At 51.1% G+C, this 24,060-nt stretch overlaps 1 protein-coding gene across 13 annotated transcripts in view; it reads left to right on the top strand.

Moving 5' to 3' along the window:
* Positions 1-276: 276 nt before the first annotated feature.
* Positions 277-24,060, top strand: part of Tnk2 (tyrosine kinase non receptor 2) — a 58,900-nt gene continuing 35,116 nt past the window's right edge. For 2 of the 13 annotated variants that reach the window (XM_008838543.3, XM_029566164.1), the window contains exons 1-12: positions 277-485; positions 6,333-6,513; positions 8,134-8,204; positions 10,045-10,266; positions 12,730-12,882; positions 13,324-13,601; positions 14,225-14,351; positions 14,740-14,886; positions 14,983-15,077; positions 19,584-19,778; positions 22,671-22,762; positions 23,401-23,445. In XM_008838543.3, the coding sequence (XP_008836765.1) occupies positions 432-485; positions 6,333-6,513; positions 8,134-8,204; positions 10,045-10,266; positions 12,730-12,882; positions 13,324-13,601; positions 14,225-14,351; positions 14,740-14,886; positions 14,983-15,077; positions 19,584-19,778; positions 22,671-22,762; positions 23,401-23,445 (1,660 nt within the window). In that variant the 5' untranslated portion in view covers positions 277-431. Of the gene's footprint in view, positions 486-2,661; positions 3,041-6,332; positions 6,514-8,133; positions 8,205-10,044; positions 10,267-12,729; positions 12,883-13,323; positions 13,602-14,224; positions 14,352-14,739; positions 14,887-14,982; positions 15,078-19,583; positions 19,779-22,670; positions 22,763-23,400; positions 23,446-24,060 lie in introns of those variants that run through there. The other 11 variants (XM_008838544.3, XM_029566163.1, XM_008838538.3 and 8 more) reach the window with 9 other exon arrangements.

Consider the following 24,060-nt stretch of genomic DNA (forward strand, 5'->3'; position numbering starts at 1 on the left):
GGTGGCCCATATTGTGGAATATGGGAGTGTTTGGATCCCTGTGGCCCTAATTGGTGGCTCTGGAGCTCTGGAGTTCCAGAGGCGACCTGGGAGCCAGGACGTTGTGGTCTGCGAAGGTGGAGCCTTGGCTCCATCACTGAGGCACTGCTTTCTCTTTAGCTGCCTGAGGGGCTGCTCTAGGCCTAGAAGAGAAGCTGCGGAGGAGGTTGGGGGAGGGGTTTTCGCAGGCCCAAACTTGAGCCATTGGGATGCAGGTGTGGGGATTGGAGCCTTTCCGGCGGAGGCGCAATAGCAGCCCCTCCCCTCCTGAAGGATGCTCGAGGCCCGCCCCCCCGGACGCAGGGCAGTGACGCTGCCGGTGCCGCGGGAGGGGCGGGGGTTGCGGGCGGCGCTGCTTCCCTCCCAGCCCCTACGCTGGGACTTTGGGCTTCATGGGGGAGAGATCTGCTTACCAGCGCTTGGCTGGGGGCGAGGAGGGACAGCAGGTAATGGGTAGCCAGGAGATAGGCAGGTACCTGGGACTCAGGCCTCATCATCTGCTGATGAACTGAGGCCCAGCCCTGCTCTCTCCAGCAGCTTTCTAGGAGTGAGGGGTGCCTGTGCTTCTTGGCCTCCCCCCACCCCTAGAATCTGCTGAGGGGGCTAGGAGGCTGAGTGAAGAGTGGAGTATGTGTTTGTGTGATGTGTGTGTTCCTGGCAGGGGTGGGTGGTGGTGGTGAATTATTGATGCCGGTATGCATCAGTGTGCATGGGTCCCTGGGGGCCCAAATAAGCTGCCCTTTGGGCTTTCTGCAGTGCCCAGTAAGAGCCTAGGGAACACAGCTAATATTTCTGTTCACGTATGAACACTGAGTCTGTGTCTAGCACATTCTTATCTCCTGGCCTGTGGAGTATGCATATCAAGCCAAATGTCCCTTTGCTCTGGGAAATGTCACTGTATTCATGGGACTGCTTCCTTCCCCCTTGGAGATGAAGCACATTTTCCCTAGCCGGCAGAGGGCAGTAGCTGGCAGAAGGGGAGTGTGCTGCAGAGCTGTGAGGCAGAAAGGCCAGGCTGTTTCACTGGGCTGCAAGGCTGCAGTGAGCACTACTGCTCTGCAAGGCTCCTAAAGCTGGGTTTTTGGATAAGCTTCTAGGCCTTGTTATTAACTTAAATCCAAGAGAAAGATCAAGCATGGGGTTCTGGTGGATTTAGGGCATGCTTTTCTGGGATGCCTAGAGTTTTAAATTTGGCCATTCTAATCAGCCTCATCTTGCAGGAGAGGGAATAATCCTGCTTAAGATACACCTAACCTCAGGCTCCCAGGTGTGCACCAGGTGGTGTCTGGTGAAGAGTATGCTGTAGCCTCTAGTCTGAGTGTGTGGTCAACTAGCCCTTGGAGAAAGTCAGTGCCCATGTAACATCAGCCTGACCTTCCCTTGCACATTAGTTTTGACCTGAGACCTCACACTATCTATTTGCTGAGACTGAAGGGAGGCTGCACCTGGCTCTCTCTGTAAGCTTTGTGTGAATGGTGGCAGTGAGGAAGGGCTGATTGCTGAATCAGAATAGGAAATGGCTGTTCCTTCAGGTAGGGAGTTCAAACACTGGAAGAGATCCTGGAAAGAGCCTGGGATGCCAGTTCCCCTCTCAACCTCAGCTGCCTCCTCCAGGAACCAGCTGGGGCTCCCTGAGCTAGTGGCCAGCTGGACAGGGACAAGAGAGCAGTGTACAAGAAACAGGGGCTCCTTAGGCATGGGCTGGGGAGCTGGGGAGCAGCAGGAGAGGACTTCCTGCAGCTGTCAGGTGTATCTGGGGGCCGTAGTGAGGGGGTGTAAGAGCAGCTGGCACCCTTGAGGAGGGGCAGAAGGACCATTTGTCAGCTCTAGGGACGTGGGGGGCTTGATGAAAGTGCCTCCAGATCCCTTAAGCTGAGGCTGTTTTATGTGTGGGGTGGTATACAAGAGACATCCTGCAGCCTGAGTTCTTACAGTTTTGGGGTGAGGGCATCCCAGCAGAGACCTTGGAGCACATTTGTTTATTTGGAGGGATTTTTGGACCTTTGCTGGCTAATCTGGGGAGGGGGCACCCTGGTTGTTGTGGGTAGTACTCAAGGCAATCACAGGGGAGGGGTGGAGATTCTTACCCCGCCATACCCCTGCTCTTGGCTCAACTGCCCCAATCTGGCAGGCTGCCCACTTCCTATTTCCGTCGGGCACCAGGGTAACAGGGCCACATTAGGGTCTGAGCCAGGAGATGCCCAGCCAAGGCTGGGACTTGTGTCGGGGAGGGTCCCTGACGGATCAGCCTGCAGGGTCTAGCAAAGACTCTGAATCCAAGCCCCCAATTCAGACTACATTCTAGTCCTCATAGCCCTAGACAAAGCCCTTGTGGGGGGTTGCAGCCCCTTTTAGTACACACTATTTGGTTCACAGCCCCCACCCTGGAATCTCAGGAGTTGCCTGCAACTGTGAGAGCCGCAGTGGAACTAGACAGGGGGCCTTGTGTATGGGGAGTCAGGGGGGCCAGTGCGGGTCGCTGGGAGGAAGAGTTCCCCTATTCCTGCTGTCCTCTTGGCAGTGATTCAAAAAAGTCTTTTTTCAGCCAGTGTCAGAGCGGCTCAGCTGGGGAGGGAGGGAGACAGAGAGGGAGGGAATAAGGAGGACAGGCAAGCAAGCAGGCGCTGGGGGAGCCAGGGAGTAGGACTGGAACTGTGACCACTGCCCTGCAGAGAAGACAGGACAGAGGACTCAGCCGCAACCAGCTGTGGAAACCCAGCCTGACTTGCAGTGGAGCAAAGCCACCATTCCATTCTTCTGCCCTATTTCTCACTTCTGTGTGGGATTGGGGGGCTTTCTTGGCCCGGCCCCCTGGCCAGTTTCCCTTCTGGGCAGAGCATAAAACTCAGAAGCTGGGCCTTTGCTGCCCCCTTTCTAGGCCATAGCTCTAGTGACTTGTTCAGGGGGGCTTAGTTCCTTCGAGATGCCAGCAGCCCGTCGGTTCCCTGGCCTTGAGCTCTCCTTTCCTCTCCTGGCAAGACTGCGGCGACGTCTGTACACAGTGAGTGGGGGGCTGGTGGTGGGAGTTGGATTGGCTGGGGACTTGGTTAGCTCCTCAACACCAGCACATTACTGAGAAGCTGAGAGCAAGGATGGCTGAGGGGCACCTTCCTGAGGGCTTCCTAGGGGTGTGGATCAAGGGGCCTTTCTCATCTAGCTGCCACATTCAAAGACAGACAGACAGTCTGTGTGTCTCTGTGTTTGTGTCTGCGGAGCTGCATGTGTCAGACACAGGTGATTCAGATTCCACGCCTTGCTGGGGGCCAGATACACACAGAATTGGAAACACTGAGCTGGAGGACCCTGCACTAGTACTCTGTATGTAGTTCACAAAGAAACTTGGCCTAGAAGGAGATCTAGAGGAGGTCACTTTGGTCTTAGCAGCAGAGACAGGACTAGAACTCTTCTGGACCCCTTTCTCTTTACTGGGATCCCAGTGTTCTTCCTAGGCTTTGTATCATTCCTCCCCCAGCTACCCTGTTCTTCGGTTGGCATGGAGGGAGGGGAGTATTCAGTTTAGCAGGGAGGTGTGTTAGCTGGTGCTTCAAGGAAGGTGAACAGACTTGACTGGACTTTCTAAGTAGCTTCAGGGGAAGGCATCTGAGTTTCAATGAGCCCTAACTATTCAGGGCATGACTTTAGATTGTTTTCTGATGCCTGGAAGAGGGTAAGGCATTGGGAGCCTGGACTCCTAGGACTTGTGGGGGTGGGAAGAGAGGGGGAGGACCTGTAGTCTGCTTGCCCTGGTTGGAGCTAGAAGGCCCCATGCTGATTTTGGTGTTTTTGAGATAGGGTCTCCTTGTAACCCCACCTTGCCCGGCACTTTCTATGTAGACCAGGCTGGCCCAGATCTCACAGATACCTGTCTGCCTCTGCTTCCTGAGTGTTCTGATTAAAGACTTGTGCCACACCCAGCAGGAGGCCCCATGTTGAAGCTCAGCCACATAGCCAATGGTATCATTTTGCTCCACAGTGGTGGAAATGCTGCCTGGCTCTCACTGGTGGAGCTGGGGAGGAATTCCACTGTGCACCTTTGGGCTCTGCTCAGGAAAGCAGTGGTGCTCCACCTGCTTAAGCACCACACTTTTTGTTTGCAAACAGATGATTTTGCTGGGATAAATGAGTCAGTACAGCTAATTGTTTAGAACTGGCATATAAAATGACTATAGCTTTGAAATGTGAGATGTCATTTTTGATGCCCTTCACAAATAAAATTAATAGAAATGTTCTACATTAATTGTAGATAGTAAGTGTGTGATGCCAACTATAATATTTTGGAGACATGAGAGAAAAATGTTTTGTGACACTTTATGTATTCTTTCGTTATGCTGGGAGGTTGAGGAAGTAGCAAGAGATGGAAACCCCAGGTAGAAGCAACATGAAGGCCCCGTCACAAACACTGCCCGGAGAAATTTTGAAGTGATGAGTGCACTGCATTGCCTTACTGGTGTTTTCCCAGACAGTGGACTGCTGCTGTCTTCTGAATAGAGCAAAATCCAGTTTCTCCCCAGTACACAGTAGTTCTATTCCGGGAAAATCAGTCCACATTAAACCTACAAAAGCATTTTCTTGTTTAAATGTAAAATGGAATTTGAGTCTCGGTTTGGATGATTATAATACTCTTCATCTGGGTGAACTAAGTTGTATGGAATTTGGGACAGTGTTCGAGATTGTCCTGTGCATTGCAGAATAACTCATGTTCTTATCCCCCTTACCACCTGCTAAATGTCACTAGTGCTCCCCCCAAACACTGTGACAAAAATATCCTCTGTCTAGAGGGTTATGCCCCTCTAGAAGAGACATCCCAATAAAGGGTTTCACCTTAAAGTTTGGAAGCCACCCGCCAGTCCAGCTGCCTGGCTGAGTGTCTTTGGAGGAAGAGCCAGGGTTTGAGCTGAGAGGGGAGCTACTCTTTGTGCTGCCCTGAACTGCCTGGGAAAATCTGCGCTAGAGACTACTGGGAATGGGGGTGGGGTATGGACACATGTGGACAGGAGGAGGCTCATGCTGGGCCTCAACTGTGAGTGTATATTCCTCTTAGTGCATCTTACTGTGTTGAGGGCTCGGGGTGAAGCCACACTATGTGTTGGCCCCTAACTGGACAGCTAACCTTTTCCTTCTTTCTGTCGTCTTCTTTGGGAACCAAGGTGAGGTCAGGGTCTGATGTGGTCTGGTCTGTCCAAGCCGCTCACCTCTGAGATGTCTTATTCAGACAAGAACAAGTTTGATATCTGGTGGGTCAGGCTACTTAGTTTTGAAGGTCCTTTGAAGGAGAGTGTAAACCAGGCTGAGTGGCCTGCAGATATGTTTTGTTTTCTTTTGTCAGCATAGGTCTGTGTATGTACACATGAGCCTTTCAAGCTTGCACTATTTGGCATCATTTAAATAAGAGAAAAAATGTTAAGTGAAAATGAGAAGCAGAGCTTTATAGGTAATGTGTGAAGATCTGCATCTTAAAAGGGCAATAGAAGACATTGGTAGCTGGTTTGGGGACCGAGAGGTAGTGGCTTTGCAGTAGGGGAGGGAATGAGACTTCTGTGTGCCTTTTGAGTATTTACCATGTGCATATGTTGCTTTTCCAAAAATATTTTTGAGGTCAGAGTTCATAAAAATTCAGATGTCTGGTCCTGGAAAAAAAATGGGGGCAAGTTTTAACTAAAGTGTCTTGTGACAGCCATTGACAGGAGGTGAGTTTCCCATTTACTGAAGTGTCTGAAAGCCCACTCAAGTTCTCACCCCTCCCTCTTGTCTTACACTTACGGCCCTGTAGCCTCCACAGGTTGCCTGTGGGATATTCTTAGGATTGAAAACTTCATTTAGATCTTGCTGTGATGTCTATTTGATCCAAGGAGCCAATGAATGGCTCTCAAAGGGACATTGCAGAGCTCTCCCCCGCAAATTTTTAATTAAAAATTTAGGAGTAAGAACATCTCTATTTTCCTGGAGAGATAACTGATATTATTAATCTGTTTCTAATCTCTGGAGATAAAGGCAGGTAAGGCCTCTGAGCACAGGTTGATCGTAGCTCACTCAACCAGAGATCACAGATTTGGGAGGAAGACTCTCAACTCCTGACTGCTCTAGACCAGGGCTGGTCTCAGCTGCCCTATTCTGCCATTGTGGTTGGCAGGAATCAGGGGAAGTGGGTACAGCTGAGTTAGGGGGCAAGAAAGTGCTTTGTGTTCTTAAGTACCTGTAGAGTAGGCTACTGGTGAGCCCAGGGCACTAAAGGGCTGGTCCCCTGCCACCTGCTTGCATCTCCTGGTCCTTGAGCCACTCTTCTCTTTCCACAGAGGCTGGGGAGCAGCAGCATGCAGCCAGAAGAGGGCACGGGCTGGCTGTTAGAGCTGCTGTCTGAGGTGCAGCTACAGCAGTACTTCCTTCGGCTTCGAGATGACCTTAATGTTACCCGCCTGTCCCACTTTGAGTATGTCAAGAACGAGGATCTGGAAAAGATTGGCATGGGCCGGCCTGGTAGGTAGGCCATTGGCCTTACTTGTCTTTCCCTTTCTGACCATTTACCTCATCTCTCTTCAGGGTGGCCCAGTGTATGAGGAATCCCTTTGCCTTGGCAGTTGAATACTGTCTGCCCCTGAGATGGAATGGGAGGGCCATCAGTAGATAACTGCCCACAGGGTGCACTGGGAACAGTTTGTTGAAAATGTGAGTTGGGATTTAAAGAGAATGGAGTCTTAAAGCTCTTTCTGCTCAGGATTAATGGCATGTACCCATCTGGTATATATACATACACACACACACATACCTGTACTGGGAATTGAATTTAGGGTCTTGCCTGTACACATGCTCTGCCAGGGAGCTACACCTTCAGCCTCCCCTCTCTCTTTTTTTAGTAATACTAGGAATTGAACCCAGGGCCTCGTACATGGTAGGCAAGCACTCTGCCACTGAACTTTATTAGTAGCCCTTTCTGTGTTTTGTGGTTTTGAGATGGGTTCTCAATAAGTTACCTAGGATAGCCTTGAATCTGTTCTGTGGCCCAAGCAGGCTATGAACCTGAGTTTGTCCTGCCTCAGGTTCCCTAGTAGCTGGGATTTGCAGACCCATGCCCTTCGCCTTTTCCTTTGGTCAGACATTGTGGGATGTATTTCCTCTGTTTTTCCCTCTGTTGTAAGTGTAGAATTGAACCTCTTCTGTTTCATTCTGAACACCAGTGGGGTCAGTGCCAAAAATGTACAGGGAGACAAGAAGAGCTCTCAGATGATGTGCTAACATGCTTCATTTCAGTTATTTTTAAACCAAAATAGTGGTTACTGTCTAGAAGTTGTAGTTGCTCTGTAGAACACTGGAAACTTCTCAGGGACTGGGGGTAGAGCTCAGTAGAGTGCTTGCTTAGTATGTAGGAAGCCCTGGGTTTTATCCCCAGCATGCCATAAACCAGGTGTGGTAGCACACACCTGTAATTCCAGCACTTGGGAGGTAGAGGTAGGAGAATCAGGAGTACATCATCATCCTCAGCTATATAGCAAATTCAAGACTAGTCGTGAGACAGTCTCAAAAGACAAACAAAACCTTGCTATGTCCAACTCAAAAGCAGTGAAATGTATATGGTGGTAAATAACACTAACTTATGCTGCTTTTGGTTTAAATAGTGTCTAATGTCAGCATTCTATGAAATTTTTATGGGAAATAAACCTCAGAATGGAGAAAAAAATTCTTTTTTTCTTTTTTTTTTTTTGGTCCTTTTGAGACAAAGTCTCCCTGTAGGTTCAGCTGACCTGGAACTCGCTATGTTGCCTCTGCTTCCCAAGTTCTGGGATTAAAGGTGTGTGCCACCATGCCCAGCTAGAAAAAATCTATACCTTACCTTACCTTGATTTTTTTCTGGAGAGTTGGGAAGGTCATTGATCCATCCAGCTTGAGAGTCACCTCCTAGGACTGGAATGCTGTGACTTCCTGGTTGAACAAAGCTTCTGGTTGACTGGGACTGACTTAGCTGGTGTTACTGTGTTGGGCAGTATCTAGTGGTGGGCCTACTTTAGGGAAGCAAGGAAGCCTGTGGGTGGGCAGCAGCCTTTTTTGGGTGTGTGTATGTCTGTGTGTGAACTGCCTGACAGCTCTGGGTTCTCCTTGCAGGCCAGAGGCGGCTGTGGGAGGCTGTGAAGAGGAGGAAGGCCATGTGCAAACGCAAGTCCTGGATGAGCAAGGTGAGTAAGTGATCTGGGTGGGGGTGGAGGTGGGGTACCCTAGGGCTTGTGCTGCTGGCAGGCTTAGGAGCCTTCTGCTGTTCCCTAGCAAGTATAATCTCACCAGTTCCCTCACACTTTGTACAGACCTCCCTCCTCCAGGGTCTTATCTGGCAGGGTACTTGTGGAGCTGCCTGGCTAAGTGTCTGTCTCCGCCAGAGAGGGACATGTGAACAGCCTGTGTGCAGTGAGGGCTTCATAGCCCCTCTCCGTGTGGAGAGAGCAGGAACCTGTTGACAAGTGTACCTTACTTTGAGTCAGGCCAGTGTCCAGCTTGGGATAATGGGGACTGTCCTGTCTGGACATCTTTGCCTTGCTTCCTGCCCCCCCCCCCCCCCCCCCCCCCCACCCCCCAGCCTCTCCAGTCTCTCTGGTCAAGAGCTCCAGTGACAGCCTCCTTCCCCCAGCCCCTCCTCACCCTGTCCTAATTTGGATCTGTGGTGTAGTGAGTCCCTGCTCTGACTCAGTGGAACTTTGCCCATTGTCTGGAAGACAATGAGAGAGGAAGTAAGCCAGCCAAAGCCTCCCTCCCCATTTCTGGCCTGAGGACTGGGGTGGGGGTGAGCTGGGCAGAACAGCTGGACTGGATTGGGCAAGAGAGGTTTCCTGGCTGCAGTCTGGCAAAGGGGCTGTCTCTTGAGATCTTGTGGCCTTTTCTGGGGACACAGTCCTGGTCCATTGCCCAGGTTTTAGGGAAGGATGAGTGTTGGGGCTGGTGAAGCTAGGAAAGAAAAGCGCTGTGGGATTTTGGATCTGTTCCCTTCTCATAGTAGGTCTCTGGGTGGTCAGTGACCCTTTCCAAACTATGCAGTTTGTCAAGTCTTCAGTAAACCAGTGCTGGCCCCATTACCCAACTCACTTTGCAGGGCTGTGAGGAAGGTCCTTCTTGGATATAATGACTGAGATGGGCTTTGCAAGCTGAACATTGTTGGAAAATTAGGGGTTCTAGTTACTGAAAGGAACAGAGGCAAAAAAAAAAAAAAAGACCCTCAGATTGGAGATGGCACTTAGCTCATCCATAAGGCTCACCAACTTTTAGAGAGGTGTGAAGAGTCAGTAGCCTGAAGCTAGAGCTTTGGATGCTCCAGTCAGACTACCATGGCCAGCTCTACACATGGTCATCTTATCTCTTGACCTTTGGCCTTTCCCTGCCCAGAACAGGCCTCTGAGACCCCTCCAGTCTTCCTTCCTTCTCAGCTTTTGACTCTAGGCGCCCCTCCAGAAACCCAGCTGTCTTCTCAGGCCCTTCTCCAGCAACGACTGGCTTCATCTGTACCACATACACACTCATGGTTCAACCAGACTAAAATTATCCTCTCCCCTGGGCAGGATGAAGGGCAGCCGACTCCCCGGGGAGGGTGGAGACAGACAGCGCCAAATGGTTAACCCAGAGAAGGGGCCAGGGCTAAAAATGGACAAGGAGGTGTTTGTGGAGGGCCCCTCAGGCTCCTACCCTCTCTATGCGATAAAGGCAGGAGTCTGCTGGATAGGGGGCTCAGGAAGGGAAGGGTAGGCTGAGAGTATGGGGAGGAGATGCAGACAAGGGGTGGGGGCATGCCTGGAGGGTTGTGGGCTCTCCTGGTCTTCACAGCCCAGTTGGGACCACCTCAGCCACAGGCTGCATGCTTGTCTGAGGCTGCTGAAGCTGTGGGTTCCCAGTTAAGGTTGTGTTCTAGAAGGAGTACAATTCTTTAACAGGATGTTTGTTAAAGCCAAGAGCAATTTGAGGTCCATTAGTGGGGTGGAACTGAATGGCTCTGGGTCTCTGGGTTCTACCTGGCCCCTGACTGCCTTCAAACAGGTGTTCAGTGGAAAGCGGCTGGAGGCTGAGTTCCCTCCTCATCACTCTCAGAGCACCTTCCGGAAGCCCTCACCCACCCCAGGGGGATTGGCAGGGGAGGGGACCCTGCAGAGCCTCACCTGCCTCATCGGAGAGAAGGATCTGCGCCTCCTGGAGAAGCTGGGAGATGGCTCCTTTGGTGTGGTGCGCAGGGGCGAGTGGGATGCCCCAGCAGGGAAGACGGTGAGCTCTTGGATGGTCATGGGGTGCAGATCCTGAGTTAGTTGTACCAGCTCTTCTCCCTTTGCCAGAGATGAATCAGCCGGGGACAGGTTTCAGAGTTGCTTGCTCTGGGGTCCATGTTCAGGTTTAATTCGTTTCTTTTTTTGAAGTCTAAATTATTTGCTTACTATGAAAGTTTGCAAACTGAAAAATAAAAAATTGTTGGCAGTTCAGCTACTGAGCTGAAGCAGTTATCATTTCTGACACGCCCCGCCCCCAAGCCAGGTGTTTTGTTAGGGTTAGTTAAGATACACAATTTGGTTTTGTTTTGAGACGGAGTTTCTGTTCTGGTTTGCTTTCCTGTTGCTATAATAAGAGACAAGAGACTGACCAAAAAACAACTTGGAGAGGAAGGAGTTTATTTCATCTTACAAGTTATAGTTCATGGTTGAAAGAAGTCAGGGCAGGAATTGAGACAGGAACCTGGAACAGAGGCCTTAGAGTAATGCTGCTTACTGGCTTTGCTTCCTTGGCTTGCTCAGGTACCCTTGTTACACAACCCAGGCCCATCTGCCTAGGTATGGTACAGCCCATAGTAGGCTGAGTCCCCTACATTAGTCATCAATTAAGAAAATGCCTCACAGCCACAGCCACAGGCAATTCAATGGAGGTGATTCCTCGATAATTGAGATTCCCTCTTCCCAGGTGATTCTAGTTTGTGTCAGGTTGACAGAAACTATCACAGTCTCGCTATATGTAGACCAGGCTGGCTTTGAACTGCAATAACAAAGTTTTTCTGTGGTTTTTTTTTTTTAATCTGCATTTATTTTATACTCAATTTATTCCTGTGCCGTAAGTTTTTATTTCTTCACTTTCTTTTGGGGTATCTTTTTCTTTCGTGCAACCTCCTCTTCAGGCTTAGGAACAATTTGTTCCTTTTCTGTGAGGATCATTTCGATGTGGTAGGGGGAGCTCATGGTGTATCTTGGGTGATTTGTTCACCTGGATGTGCTCAATGACCAGAGAGTCTACATCTAAACTGCTAAGTTTAGCATTACTCTGCATTTTTAAGCATGTGTAGCAAAAATTCAGCACTCTTTTTGGGCCACTGACCTCATGTCCAGCCCCACTGTTTGGCCTGGGCACACCTACCAACTCAAGTTAAACTGCTGGAACAGCCCACATTGCATCTTTAAAGTGACATCTTTCAGTTACTTGATGGCTTTTCAGATACGCGTACGCTTGACGGCCTGGGCAGTTCCATGGGTGTTCTAAAGTGAACGAGAAAATTGGGACCTCTTAATTTGAATGATTTTGTACGGTTTTCTGGGTCAAGAGAGTAGTGAATGAACCATTTGTACAGGTCACTTCAGGCTGCTTATAGGAAAAGGAGTATGACAAGGTCTTTTATGTGCTTCCCTCCCTCCCTCCCTCCCTCCCTTTTTTCCTTCATGGCACTGGGGATTGATTAAACCTGCCTTGATCATGCTAGGAAACTGCTCTACCACTGAGCTGTATCTCTAGCCCTAAGATACAAATTTTGGATTTACCTTTTTAAGTCCTATTTTTTTCCCTTTTCATTATATTTTAAAAAATTCTCTAGTGGGCACACACAGCACACATGGGGGGTGGGGGGAGAGGAGAGACAAATTAAGTAACTTTAAAAAAATTTTTTATTATTTTATGTGTATGCATGTATTGCTTGCATGTAGATAAGTGCACCTGTGTCATGCAATGCTCACGGAAGACATAAGAGGCTGTCGGATTCCCTGGACCTGGAGTTACAGACAATTGTTAGCTGCCATGTGGGTGCTGGGATTCGAACCCCAGTCTTCTGCAAGTACAGTCAGTGTTCTTAACCACTGAGCTATCTCTCCAGCCCCAAATTAAGTAACTTTTAAATCTATGCATAGACAGGCCAGCTGGGGCTACAGGGAGACCCTGTCTCAAAAATACCAAAAAACCAAAACCAAAAAAACCCCTTGTGCATAGGCTAGGAAACATCAGCATAGGCCTGGTAAACACTGCCCAAGACAGTGCATAAACATTGCCAGCACCCCACAGACTCTCTCAGGCCCTTAACACTCAGCATTCCCTTCCTCCAGGGGAGGGCCACAGTTGCATCTTGTGTGCCATGGATTAGTCTATGGCATTAGAGTAAACCATCTTCCTTATACATTGTGGTTTCATCTTCTCACAGTATGTTAGTGTTCTGTCATCATACTTCTCATCTCTTACCATCAGTGCTAACCCAGAAAACATCCCAGGAAGAGGAGGCCCAGATAATGGCCTTCAAAGGTTAGCCAGCTGCCCTCTCCATGCAAGGAGCATAGTATGTAAGCCTGGGCTGTGGTGACATGCTCAACCACTCAGGTGAACAGATTCAAGACAAAGATCTTTACACTGAGTTGGGAGGAGGAGCAGGTTAGTTTAGTGTTGGGGAGCGTACAAGGCCTTACTTCCTACTAATCGTGCTTTGGGCAGGTGAGTGTGGCTGTGAAGTGCCTGAAGCCTGATGTGCTGAGCCAGCCAGAGGCCATGGATGACTTCATCCGCGAGGTCAATGCCATGCATTCACTTGACCATCGAAACCTTATTCGCTTGTATGGTGTGGTGCTCACACCACCCATGAAGATGGTGAGTGCAGTGGGTAGGAGACAGTGAGGGGCAGAGAGCAACATAGAGGTTCTGGCCCCTTATGTGCTCCTCTTCCTGCCTGCTGTGATCCCCCACCAGCTGTGGCAAAGGGCTTACTAGGGTCCTGCCCAGTACTGTCATCTTTGGATTTTCTAGTGCTTATTGGCAAGGAGTTGTGCCCATAGGAAAGGCTTTGCATTGATCTTGGGAATTTTCTAGCCTGAGCCCCTTTGGGCTGCTTCTTTCTGGGTCTCAACTTCCCATGGTAATTGGAGGAAGCTTAGAAGCTGTGGGTTTTCTGGTGGCACCAGCAGACAGGGCAGGAAGGAGCAGTGAATATGCCATAGCAGGCTTTCAGGAAGGGGCTGGAGGCCCTGTATAGGTGTCTCGACATGGCAGAGATCATCCAGATCTGTTCTCCTGTCTTCTATATGACCTCAGGTGACAGAACTGGCACCCCTGGGATCATTGTTGGACCGGCTACGTAAACACCAAGGTCACTTCCTCCTGGGGACTCTGAGCCGCTATGCTGTGCAGGTGGCTGAGGGCATGGGTTACCTGGAATCTAAGCGCTTTATTCACCGTGACCTTGCTGCTAGAAATCTGCTGTTGGCTACCCGGGACCTGGTCAAGATCGGGGACTTTGGACTGATGCGAGCTCTACCCCAGAATGATGACCACTATGTCATGCAGGAACATCGCAAGGTGCCCTTTGCCTGGTGAGAGGCAGGTGCTGCTGGCTCACAGGGCCTTCCCTCTACCTTGGTCCCGTGGATCCCAGTCTCAGTAGGGCTGTGGCCCAGCCTGGCCTTGGAATTGAAGGCCAGCCCTGGAACTCCTTAGCATTCCCCCTCCTTCTCCAGCAAAGGATTCCGATCCATGCTTAAAATGTCTAGGGCTTTTGTACCCACCACAGAACTGGCTCTCAGCCTGTCCTTATCTGTTCTGGGTTGGGCCTCCTTTCTTTACATAATCATATGTTCCCAAATCCTTACAAGGAATTTTCAAGGGAGATACTGGAAGGCACAAGGGTAGATACTTTCGGGATCAAAAGGGTATGCTACTCAGTGGGGTGTTAAAAGGGTTCCTGGAGGACTCACTGTTAAGCTTAGAATGTCAGGAAAGTAGCCAGGCAAGACTAGGTAGGGGTGTTGTAGGTAGGGCTAGTGACAGGCAGGAAGAGACCTTGTAGGCTGGGACTAGTACAACTTACCTCATACTGCACGCTTGCCCCTGATTTGGACTTGTGCAAAGATCTGGATCACTAGTGCCAGAGGTAGCTAAAGGGATAGCAAGTGAAGGTCCTCAAAAGGCCTTCCCTTTGACCCCTATCTTTTGCCAGGTGTGCCCCTGAGAGCCTGAAGACACGGACCTTCTCCCATGCTAGTGACACCTGGATGTTTGGGGTCACATTGTGGGAGATGTTCACCTATGGCCAGGAGCCCTGGATTGGCCTCAATGGCAGCCAGGTGAGAGCTAGAGATGAGTTCCCCATAGGGTGAGTAGAAGTAATTCTATCCCTGACTTGCAGCCTACCCTTGTTGGAACTGGCTCTCATCTGATGGACTCCCCCACAAGCCATGCTGACATGGCCTCTGTGAGAGCTGAGCAAAGAGAAGGGTTGCCCCAGGGTGTCATGGGGTGGGGAGGGAACTCGGGCAGGCACTAGAGATGAGCTCTGACCTTGGTCAGGGCTAGAGCTCGGAATAAAAATCAGGCTCTGGCTATGGGTTCTCCCTAGGAGTATACCTTTTCCATGGAGGACAGGTATGACAGGCAGCATCTTCAGTTGTAGGACAGGTTGGAGGGAAGGTAAGTCCTCTGCTCTCCTCAAATTCTGCACCATCTTCCTAGCAGATTCTACATAAGATTGACAAGGAGGGGGAACGCCTGCCGCGACCAGAGGACTGCCCCCAGGACATCTACAATGTCATGGTCCAGTGCTGGGCCCACAAGCCAGAGGACAGACCTACGTTTGTGGCCCTGCGGGACTTCCTGGTGGAGGTGAGGGGCAAGTCTGCCCACAGCGGCTGGGGAATGCAAGCAGAGGGCCTGTGAGGCTTAGTTCTGAGCTGGGCAATGACCTATCTTTCCCCTCAGGCGCAGCCCACTGACATGCGGGCCCTTCAGGACTTTGAGGAGCCAGACAAGCTGCATATCCAGATGAATGATGTCATCACTGTCATCGAGGGAAGGTAGGGCTGTGGCCTGTGCTGGGATCTCTTAAAGGGCCCAGGCTGGAGAGGTATGTAAACAGATCTCTTCTGCATCCAGGAGTCCCATGATGCACATGGGCAGGAGTGGGCAGTTTTCGACTTTGGAGAACTTGGGGTCAGATCTCAGATGCTGCTGCTCAGATGGGATTTTCCCTGCCTAACTTCACTCCTGCTGACCTTTCCTACTGGTCTGCAGCCCTGGCTGTATGGATCAGCCTGGACTTGGAATTGGAGGCCAGCACTGGAACTCCTGAGTGTTCCTTTTCGTTCCCCTGCTCTGCCCTCTCTGCAAAGGACCTTCCCCCTCCCAGTTTCCTTGAGACGGTCTTATGTATGTAAGGCTGGCTCCCATAGCCTCCTGCCTTCATCTCCCTAGTGCTGGGATTGTAAGTGTGAGCTGCCACGCCCAGCTGCATAAGGACTCTTGCCTACCATCCAGTGCCTTTCAGAACCTAAAAACGGCTTTCCCCTTCCTGGCTCACCCTCTTGGCAGCTTTCCACCCTTCCTACTAGGCCTCTCTCCATATCCTACTTGGGCCTCCTACACTGCCTTTCTCAGTCCTTCTACCTCTGCATGTGAAACTCATGTCTTGACTCAGGGGCTTCCTACCTGCAGCCCCCCCCCCCCCCAAGTTCTAGCTCCAGCACCTGCCCTGGAGGCCCCACCCTCTGCCGGTCCTACCTCTGTTATTTGATCCCTAAATAAGGAACTGGTCTGGGGAGGTTAGCTAAAATGCTTTTGGGACTGGGTGAGTATTGAGGACCAGGAAGAAAAATGAGGCAGAGGGAATTCCCTGTGCTCCTCCTCTGACTCAGAACTGGATAAGGATGCCTGCAGGGGGCCCTTAAGTTGAATCTTATGCCTCGCTAGGGTTGATGAGTGGGGCAAATCTCAGCCTGAGCGATGGAGTGGGCCCTGGAGTTGGGTGTTTAGAATTCACCTGGACCCACTGTAGCCCCTCCCCATTTTCCACAGGCTAGTACTCCCTCATGTTGGGCCCAGTTTTGGAACATGAATGACATTCTGGCAGGTTGCAGAGCGTGGGAGTTGGTGGTGATAGAAGAAAACTGCTAGGGGAGACATAGAGACAGGAAGGATCCCTGTGGGTTTGAACCTGAGGGGTAAGGTAGGGTTAGACAGGACACTATGGAAACAGTCTGGAAGTAGTACAATTAAGGGTGGGCGACCTTTGGAGGAATGGTTGGCCTGCAACCATTTCTACCTCCAGAAGCCAGAAAGCTTTGGTCCCAACCACTCCTCCTGTGTTCCTGTACCCCCAGGTCTTCACCAGCTCTGTCTCCTGCTCTCAGTGGGAGCCTGTGTTCCCAGGGAGTGACTCAGTAGCTTCCTGTGTCTCTGGAGTGGGGTGCCCTGGGTCACAAAGAGCAAGGCAGGCTACAGGAGGAGCCAGAGGAGTGGCGCTTCCTGGGAGGTTGTCCTGGGTGCACCCTGTCCCGCCCTTCTGCCACAGGCTGTATTTGGCCAGCTCTTGGTTGTACCAGAGGCTGCCACAGCCGATGGTTCAGTTTGTATGCCTCCCTCTGGGTTATCAGCCCTTACTTGGACCACAGTGGGGCCTTGAGTCTTTGGATCTGCTCAGGAGGTGGGAGGTGAGGGGCAGGAGGCCAGAACAGCTGGTGAGCCTTTGGGAGTGGGCCTGTGTGTTGGTGGTGCCAGAGCTCTCCTCTGCCTTGGCTGTCCCTGGATGTCTCTTTGTTTGTCTGAGCAGTCTCCATGTCTCTAGGTGCATGGACTCTGTGTCTCTCTGGGTTTGTCCATGTGGGTCTGTTCCTGACCCTTAGTTCTCTCCTTACCTCTTTTCTCTTGGTCTTGTATTCCCTGCTGAATCTTCTTCAGTATGTTTCCTGGTCCCACCTCTGGGATGCCACTCGTCTTCTCTCTCACTGACTCTGTAGACTCAGCCCTTCTCAGGGCACTGAGCAGTGGACAGACAGAAGATACCTAGGTGTTTGTGGACTGAGCTTAAGAGGCTCTGTCTAAATTTGGAGGTACAAGTGATGATGGTCTTACTCAGGGATCTTATTTGGAGGGTGGGATGGCTGGCAGCCCTTTTGTGTGTTTTTCCAGAAGTAGTATGGAGTGGAGGCAGAGGTTTTGAAATCCTTTATAGGTTCTTGGCCTGGCCTAACCCTACACCCTCCAGTTCCTGTGGTAGGAGTGGAAGGTACCAAATCTCTCTAAAGGGACAGGGTAGGGCTGCATGTGCTATGAGCACAATGGACAACACTTGTCCAGCCATTTCTGGACTACCTTCCCCAGGACAGGGACACGGCACTGAGATTCCTGGAGCTGGATAGCCTTGGCACAGCTCTCAATTCAGGCCATAGTTTTTAAAATATCTTTTTTATCCAGTGGCTCTGGCAGGAAGCCTGAGAGCAGCAGGAAGTTGAAAGTTCATGCTGTAGGTGCTCGGCCCTCTTCTTACTCACCCAGACCTACCCGTCCCACCTGTTGTTGCTTCAGTCACTGAGAGTGGCCAGCCTGTCCTCCTGTCTCAGAGGAGACTCTGGCCTGTGTGTGGCAGGGAAAAAAGGTGAGGCTGAGCAGATTGGTGGAGGGGCTGTTGGCACCTTACCCCACTGAGCCTCAGAAGCATCTGTGGGCAGTGAGGTGTTCCATTGGCTACTTGGGGTGTCCATTTGATCCTTGCTGAGGGACAGTGCTTCTGAGTATGCCTGGGTACAATCCTCCTCTTCTTCTAGTAGCACTTAAAAAAATTTCTTTTGAAATGGGCTCCAAACTTGAGATCCTCCTGTCTCATTCTCTCAAGTGTTGGTATTACAGGCATGTTGGTACATGCCTGGCTGGCAACCTATTGAAAGGTAGGAAACCCCTAGTGGCCATGGGTTTCTGGCCTTGGCTATACCTTTAAAGTGGGCTTAGTGTCTCCTTTCATACTAAGAGGGTCCAACAGGAATCATCCTGTGAAGAGCTGAGTTATGCTGGTAAAAAGACAGGGTGGAGGGAGGGCCGTGAGTTTGTTCTACCATGAGGAGCAGCGTTCCCACTGGTTCTCCTTGGAGTTAATGAGCACTTGAGGAGGTAGGCAGAGCAGAGTCTAGAGCTAGACCTGGCCTGGTAAAAGAGCTATTGGTGTTGGGAGAGTGGCCCAGGATGCCAGGCAGGCCACTGCTGCCCCCATGGTTTTCATGGGTGGCCCAGTGTATGTGTGGTAGGGGTTTTTTTTTTTTTTTTTTGAATGGCCCTGCTATTTTTGGATGGGTCTTGTCCCTTCTGGGGTGTTGTCCTCTCTTCTTCCTGCCCTTCCTGCCCTTCCTACCCTCAAGGCAGGGAGTAATCACAGGGTTGCTGTCTGGTGGTGGGCCAACTGGCAGCTTTGTTTACCAGAAGACAGCTGTGGAAGTGCAGCATCCCCCATTCCCCTAGCCCCTCTGGTGTGGCCCCATTTCAGAGGTGGTACTTCTGGTTCTGGGACAGGTGATGTGAAAGTGGGGAGGGGACAGTGAAGGTAGCAGCTTGGTGCCACATGTGTCACAGCAGCATAAGACTTGCACTACTGGTGCCTTAGTCTCGATTCAGCCCATGTCTTCAGGTATGAGCAGTTCCTGCAACAGATGCCTTAGCATCTCTTGCCTCAGCAGATGGAGGTTTGGGGCATTTGGAACGTCCAGGGAGAGCTCTGTTATTTCCCACTTGTTTGCCTGCTGTGTGGGCCTCAATTCTGGCTTAGACTGGGTCAACACAGAGTGAGAGACTGAAGTCTTCACAGTATAATCGTACTGGGAGTTCTGAGTTCCCTCTGGACCTGTCATTGTAAGTCAAGAGTAGGCTGTATCCTGAGAAGTTGGATAGCAAGGGCTGTCCCCACAGCCCTGTCCTCAGGTGGTGCAAAGCCCCAGGAAGAGAAGGTTTGGATCTCCAGAGTGTTCCCACATCTTGAAGACCTGCATGCATGGGATGGACAGTGATTGGAAGGCCTGGTTCCAAGCCCAGTGCTAAAGTCAGAGTGCTCCCTTTGGTCCCATATCTCTTAAAACACCTAGAACCTGGTAAATCTGGTGGCCAGAAGAAGGCTGGAGCCAGGCCTACAAGGGGGAGGAAGGAGACCAGGTGGTATTGTGAGAGTGCACTTATTTTGTGGCCTTAACTGGTTTGAATCCTGGGTCTGCTACGATCATTTGGTAACCATAGGCTAGTCATGTTGTTTGTTGGAACCTGCTTCCTTATTTGTAAATCATAGGAAAAGCTGCCTGGCCTACCCAGGGAATTTAGGGTAAGGCTACGAGTGAACAGCAGGGCCCTATTGAGAGTGGCAGATCATGGGGTTGCAGCTAGGGAAGATGGGTTGATACAGGTGACCTGATCTTGAGGTCTTATCTCTGCTTCCCTCCTGCCAAGGTAGCCAGGTTCCATGGGTAAGCATCTTGGTATAATAAGGGTCCTTTCGCCCTGGGTCACCACACCCCCCATACTTAGTGTTCACTGTCATCTCTGTCTCACAGGGCTGAGAACTACTGGTGGCGTGGTCAGAACACCCGGACGCTGTGTGTAGGGCCCTTCCCTCGCAATGTGGTGACCTCTGTGGCTGGCCTGTCAGCCCAGGACATCAGTCAGCCTCTACAGAATAGCTTCATCCACACGGGGCATGGCGACAGTGACCCTCGCCACTGCTGGGGCTTCCCTGACAGGATTGACGAGTGAGTATCTGGACAGAGCCACTGACCTAACCTGGTCCAGGGCTCCTGGGGCCAGCAGCCCCTCCGCATACCACTCAAGAGCTCTCCTAAGTTCCTTACCTCTCATCTTTGTCTTTAGCTTCCTTCCTTATTTCTGCCTTGCTTTATGGAAACTGTGGAACACTTGAAAACCCCAGGCTGAGAGTCAGGCTTCCTGTTGAGAATGTCTTCTCTTCTGTTTGAGTTTATGGGGGAAGTCCTGTGACTTCTGAGGCTTATTTAGTCTGGAAAATAGACACATCCAACAGATGGGACTCTGTGTTATTGATAAGCTAAGGGCTATAAATGTACTCTAAAATGTTGCTCAAAGCAGGCGGCACCAGGATGCTGCCGAAGGACAGTTCTTAAGTCCATCTCCCAAGGCCAGGGTACCAGGAGTGGTTAAGGCCCTGCCTTGTTGGCCTTTCCATCAAGTGGGGTCTATCATGGAAGCTCCTGGCCCCAGTTTTTCCTAGCAGTTTCTCACCGTTAAGTAGTAAGACAGCCTTTGTCCCTTGGTTGTGGGGCACCTACAGTCACCTGCAGAAGTATCATCATGCCACACCTTGAAGCTTGCATATGCTCTGGTTTCCTGAGCCATGCTGATACAGACACTGCCCTCCCAGCCATGCACATGCACACATGATTCTTCATGTGGTTACTTGCTTTTCCCTCTCCTGACAGTTTGCCAACTGCACAGGCACAGTTACAAACTTTTCCTATCTCAGGGGTCCTCCTCAGGGGTCCCTCCTCTGCTATGGCATTTTACCCACATACATTTATGTACTATGTTGGGTTTTCTACATTGTTGTGTAATCTGTTCATTTTGTTTTGTTTTGTGTTGTGTTGTGTTGTGTTGTGATTTGTCTCGTCTCACTGTGTAGCCCTGACTGGTGTGGAACTCACAAAGATCCATTTGCCTCTGCCTCCAGAGGGATTGGAGGGATTAAAGACCTGTGCTACCCACCCACCTGGCTTTTCTTTTCATTATGATTGCCTGCCTTGGTACCCTAAGGTTTAGCACTGGGGGATTTGTGGGTTATGCCCAGCACTGCATGCCTACTCTATAGAGGGAAACAGCACCCTACAGGCCTCAGTCCTTCAGTGTGTTGATGTTTTTACCTTGGAATGTGTCTGTAGGTGTCTGAGGTATAAATCAGCAGACATACTTTCTGTATTCTCTTTCTTGCCCTCCATGCCTTACAGGGCTTCAGTCTCACCATGCTCCTGGAGATCTGCACGTGTTGCTCATTTCTCCTCGCTTAGCTTCTTCTGTTCCAGTAGCTCATGTGTCAGACTAGACTGGGATAGGCGGGGTGTAGGTGTTAGAGGAGGGCCCAAGTTGGCTGTAAGTACTAAGGGTACGGGGGTGAGGAAGCCTCTGTCCTCCCTGCTGGGCCTACAGCATCTTCTTTGTGTGTGTGTGTGTGTGTGTATGTCTTTTTGAAACAGGGTCCCCTGGAGCCCCATCTGGCCTGGAATTCACTATGTAGACCAGGCTGGCCTTGAACTCACAGAGATCCGCCTGCCTCTGCCTTCCAAGTGCTGGGACACCTGGCACAGCATCTTCTTTTTCCCTGTACTTCCCTGCTACAGCTGAAGGGCAGAGGGTCTCTCTTTGCCCAGTTTTCTACTATAGGTAAAACTGAAGTCAGGAAATTCCAAGGGTAGATGCAAGTTCATACTTGGTGAAAAGGTCCCCACCACCCCACCAGAGGAACCTCCATCTGCTGATACATTAGGAAGATGCTCTGAAAGTAGTTAAATGGGAAGGCTTCTCTCATGACACCTGAGAAGCAATTTTCCTTCTAGGGTTTCAAAGTCCTGAAGCAGTAAAGCTTTGGGATCAGGTCTTCTATCTAGGTACAGGCCCAGGTAGGCGTGAGCTTGCTTCTCAGGAGGGACATAGGGAACAGCATGGCTCCCACCTCCCATTCCTGCTCAGAACACTGCTTAGGAGGAACTCATAGTCTCCTTTAAGTAGAGTGAGGTCACTGGGGCCATCTGGGAAGGACATAGAATTAGGTATATCCCAGGTAGCTTGTGTCAGCTCTCCTGCTAGGCCTCCAGCCCTTATGGCCTTTTCTCCTGCTGACTCCTCCTGAGAGTATGGTAAAACAAGCATTTGCCCTCCATGCCCCATACTCCAGAACATCAGGCCGTTGGAGGGTTCTACCTAGGCCCCCTGCCTCACAAAATCAGGTGAGGGCCTGTAGAATAGGAGGAAGAGAATGGAGGCCTCTACAGCTTGAGGCCTGCACCCTCTGTCCCACTCCTGGTGTGCCTTGGACAGCCTAGCTCTATTCTTCTAGACTTTAATCAGTCTCAGTGACTAAGTCCTAGATACAGTTAGCACAGGAGCTGAGGTGAGTGGAAAACAGGGCAAACGGCTCAGCCTCCCCATTTCCTGTGGCTTAGCAGGAGGTTGCCTCCTGTCCACCCTGCTAGGGGCTCACAGCAAATGTTTCTGTACCAGGTCTCCCAAAAGGCCTACAGAACAGTATGCCAGTAGGTGGATGCCTGGCATGGGTTGGGGTGTTGTTGGGCTTATTAAGGATCAACTCTGCCCTTGTAGGGTATTGTTGGCACTCATAAGGACATAGACTTTGCAGCCTGGGTCAGGCGTGCTTTTTCCATGACGGCCGCCTCCAGTTGAAAGGATCAGGATCTATATACTGGGAGTCTGGGGCCCTGTACTCCTGACCCAGGACTGCCACTCAGCTTCCTCTAGGATGCGTCCTCAGCTTTGCATTGTACCCTGGACATTCAGGAGTTCATTTCTTTTTGCCTGCCCCCAGAGATGGGCCCAGCATGTCTGCCAGAGGTGTCATCTCTGCCTCTGCTCCACCCTGAGACCAGGTTCTCTCCCCACAGACTGTATTTGGGAAACCCCATGGACCCTCCTGATCTGCTTAGTGTGGAGCTGAGCACCTCCCGACCCACCCCGCATCTAGGAAGGGTCAAAAGTAAGTACCACTCCTTGGTGTCCCTCATTCATTGGTTATCCAGAGGGGTTCGCGTCTTGGGCCACCAAGAACCTGCTGTTCTACTCTGGGGACAACTGGGTCAGGGCAACAGGTGGAACAGCTGTATCCCTGGCTCTGGCTAGGCGTGGGATGGGAGAAGAGAGGCAGCTGTATCCGCTGAGGTACGCATCCTCGGATTGGTCCTGTGTTGACCCTACAGCCTAGCTTCTTCCTCCCTCCTTCTTCACTAGGCTGCTCAGATCCTGGCTTCCCTTACTTGCCCTAATCCTGCTCTTCTCTCCCAAGTCAACACTCCATACCCCACACCCCACTCTGGGCTCCATCTCAGCCAGGAGCCTCATCCACCTCCCAGATCCTGTGCCTGTCATTCTGGAACAGTTGTTCCCATCCTGCCTCCCCATTACCTCCCATCAGCCGTTGGGTTTATACATTTGCTCACTCCTATTCACTATGTTTCTCTCTCTCTCTCTCTCTCTCTCTCTCTCTCTCTCTCTCTCTCTTTACTTGCCTTCTCTCTAAACTCTGCCCTCTATCTGGCTGTCTCCCCACCTTGTGCTCTGTCTTGCTCGGTCACTCTTCTCTCCCACCTTTCCCTCTCCGCATGGCCTTTCTTGCAGGGGAGCCTCCACCTCGCCCACCTCAGCCTGCCATCTTCACTCAGAGTAAGTGGGGCTTCTCAGGATGCCTTGGCCCCTGCCCCCGCCCTCTCTCTCCTCTCACTTCTCCTCTCCTCCTGGAAGGTACATAGCCCTGGGGCTGTCTATGTGGAAGGGGAAGTGGGGTGTGCTGTGAGCTTTTGTTGCTGAACTGGCCCAGCATGCCTGCCTCCCCATTCTGTACCCTCAGACGCCTGAGTTTCTGAAGCAGGTGTGTGGTCCTGGTACCAGCCTGGCCTGCCTCAAACTCTTTCAGACCTGCAGAGGTTGTATCTGGGGTTTCGTGGTGGCTAGTTAGGAGCCCTTTCTGAGGATAGCTCCTGTTGGCCCTTGCCTTCTCTAATGGTGTGCTGCAATAGAGGTGGGGTGAGGGATTACTAACAGGGCCAGGAGCAAAGGGGTTGGGACTCTCATGTTGACCGAGGAGGGAACATTGAGATAGGCTCGAGTGGAGTGTTGCCTGCTTTAACTTAAGTGGAGTTTGGGTGTTCTCCAGCTCACATTGAGGGCTTACGGCAGACAGAGCAGGTTCTGTCCTGTTTAGATGGGGTCAGGTGTGCTTTGAGAATGTTAGTGGTGGAGGGCTAATCTCTGGAGGAATTCGTGGTGGATGGTTGATGG

The sequence above is a fragment of the Nannospalax galili genome, unplaced genomic scaffold (genome assembly GCF_000622305.1).
Source record: "Nannospalax galili isolate Female #2095 unplaced genomic scaffold, S.galili_v1.0 scaffold598, whole genome shotgun sequence".
Taxonomy (NCBI): domain Eukaryota; kingdom Metazoa; phylum Chordata; class Mammalia; order Rodentia; family Spalacidae; genus Nannospalax; species Nannospalax galili.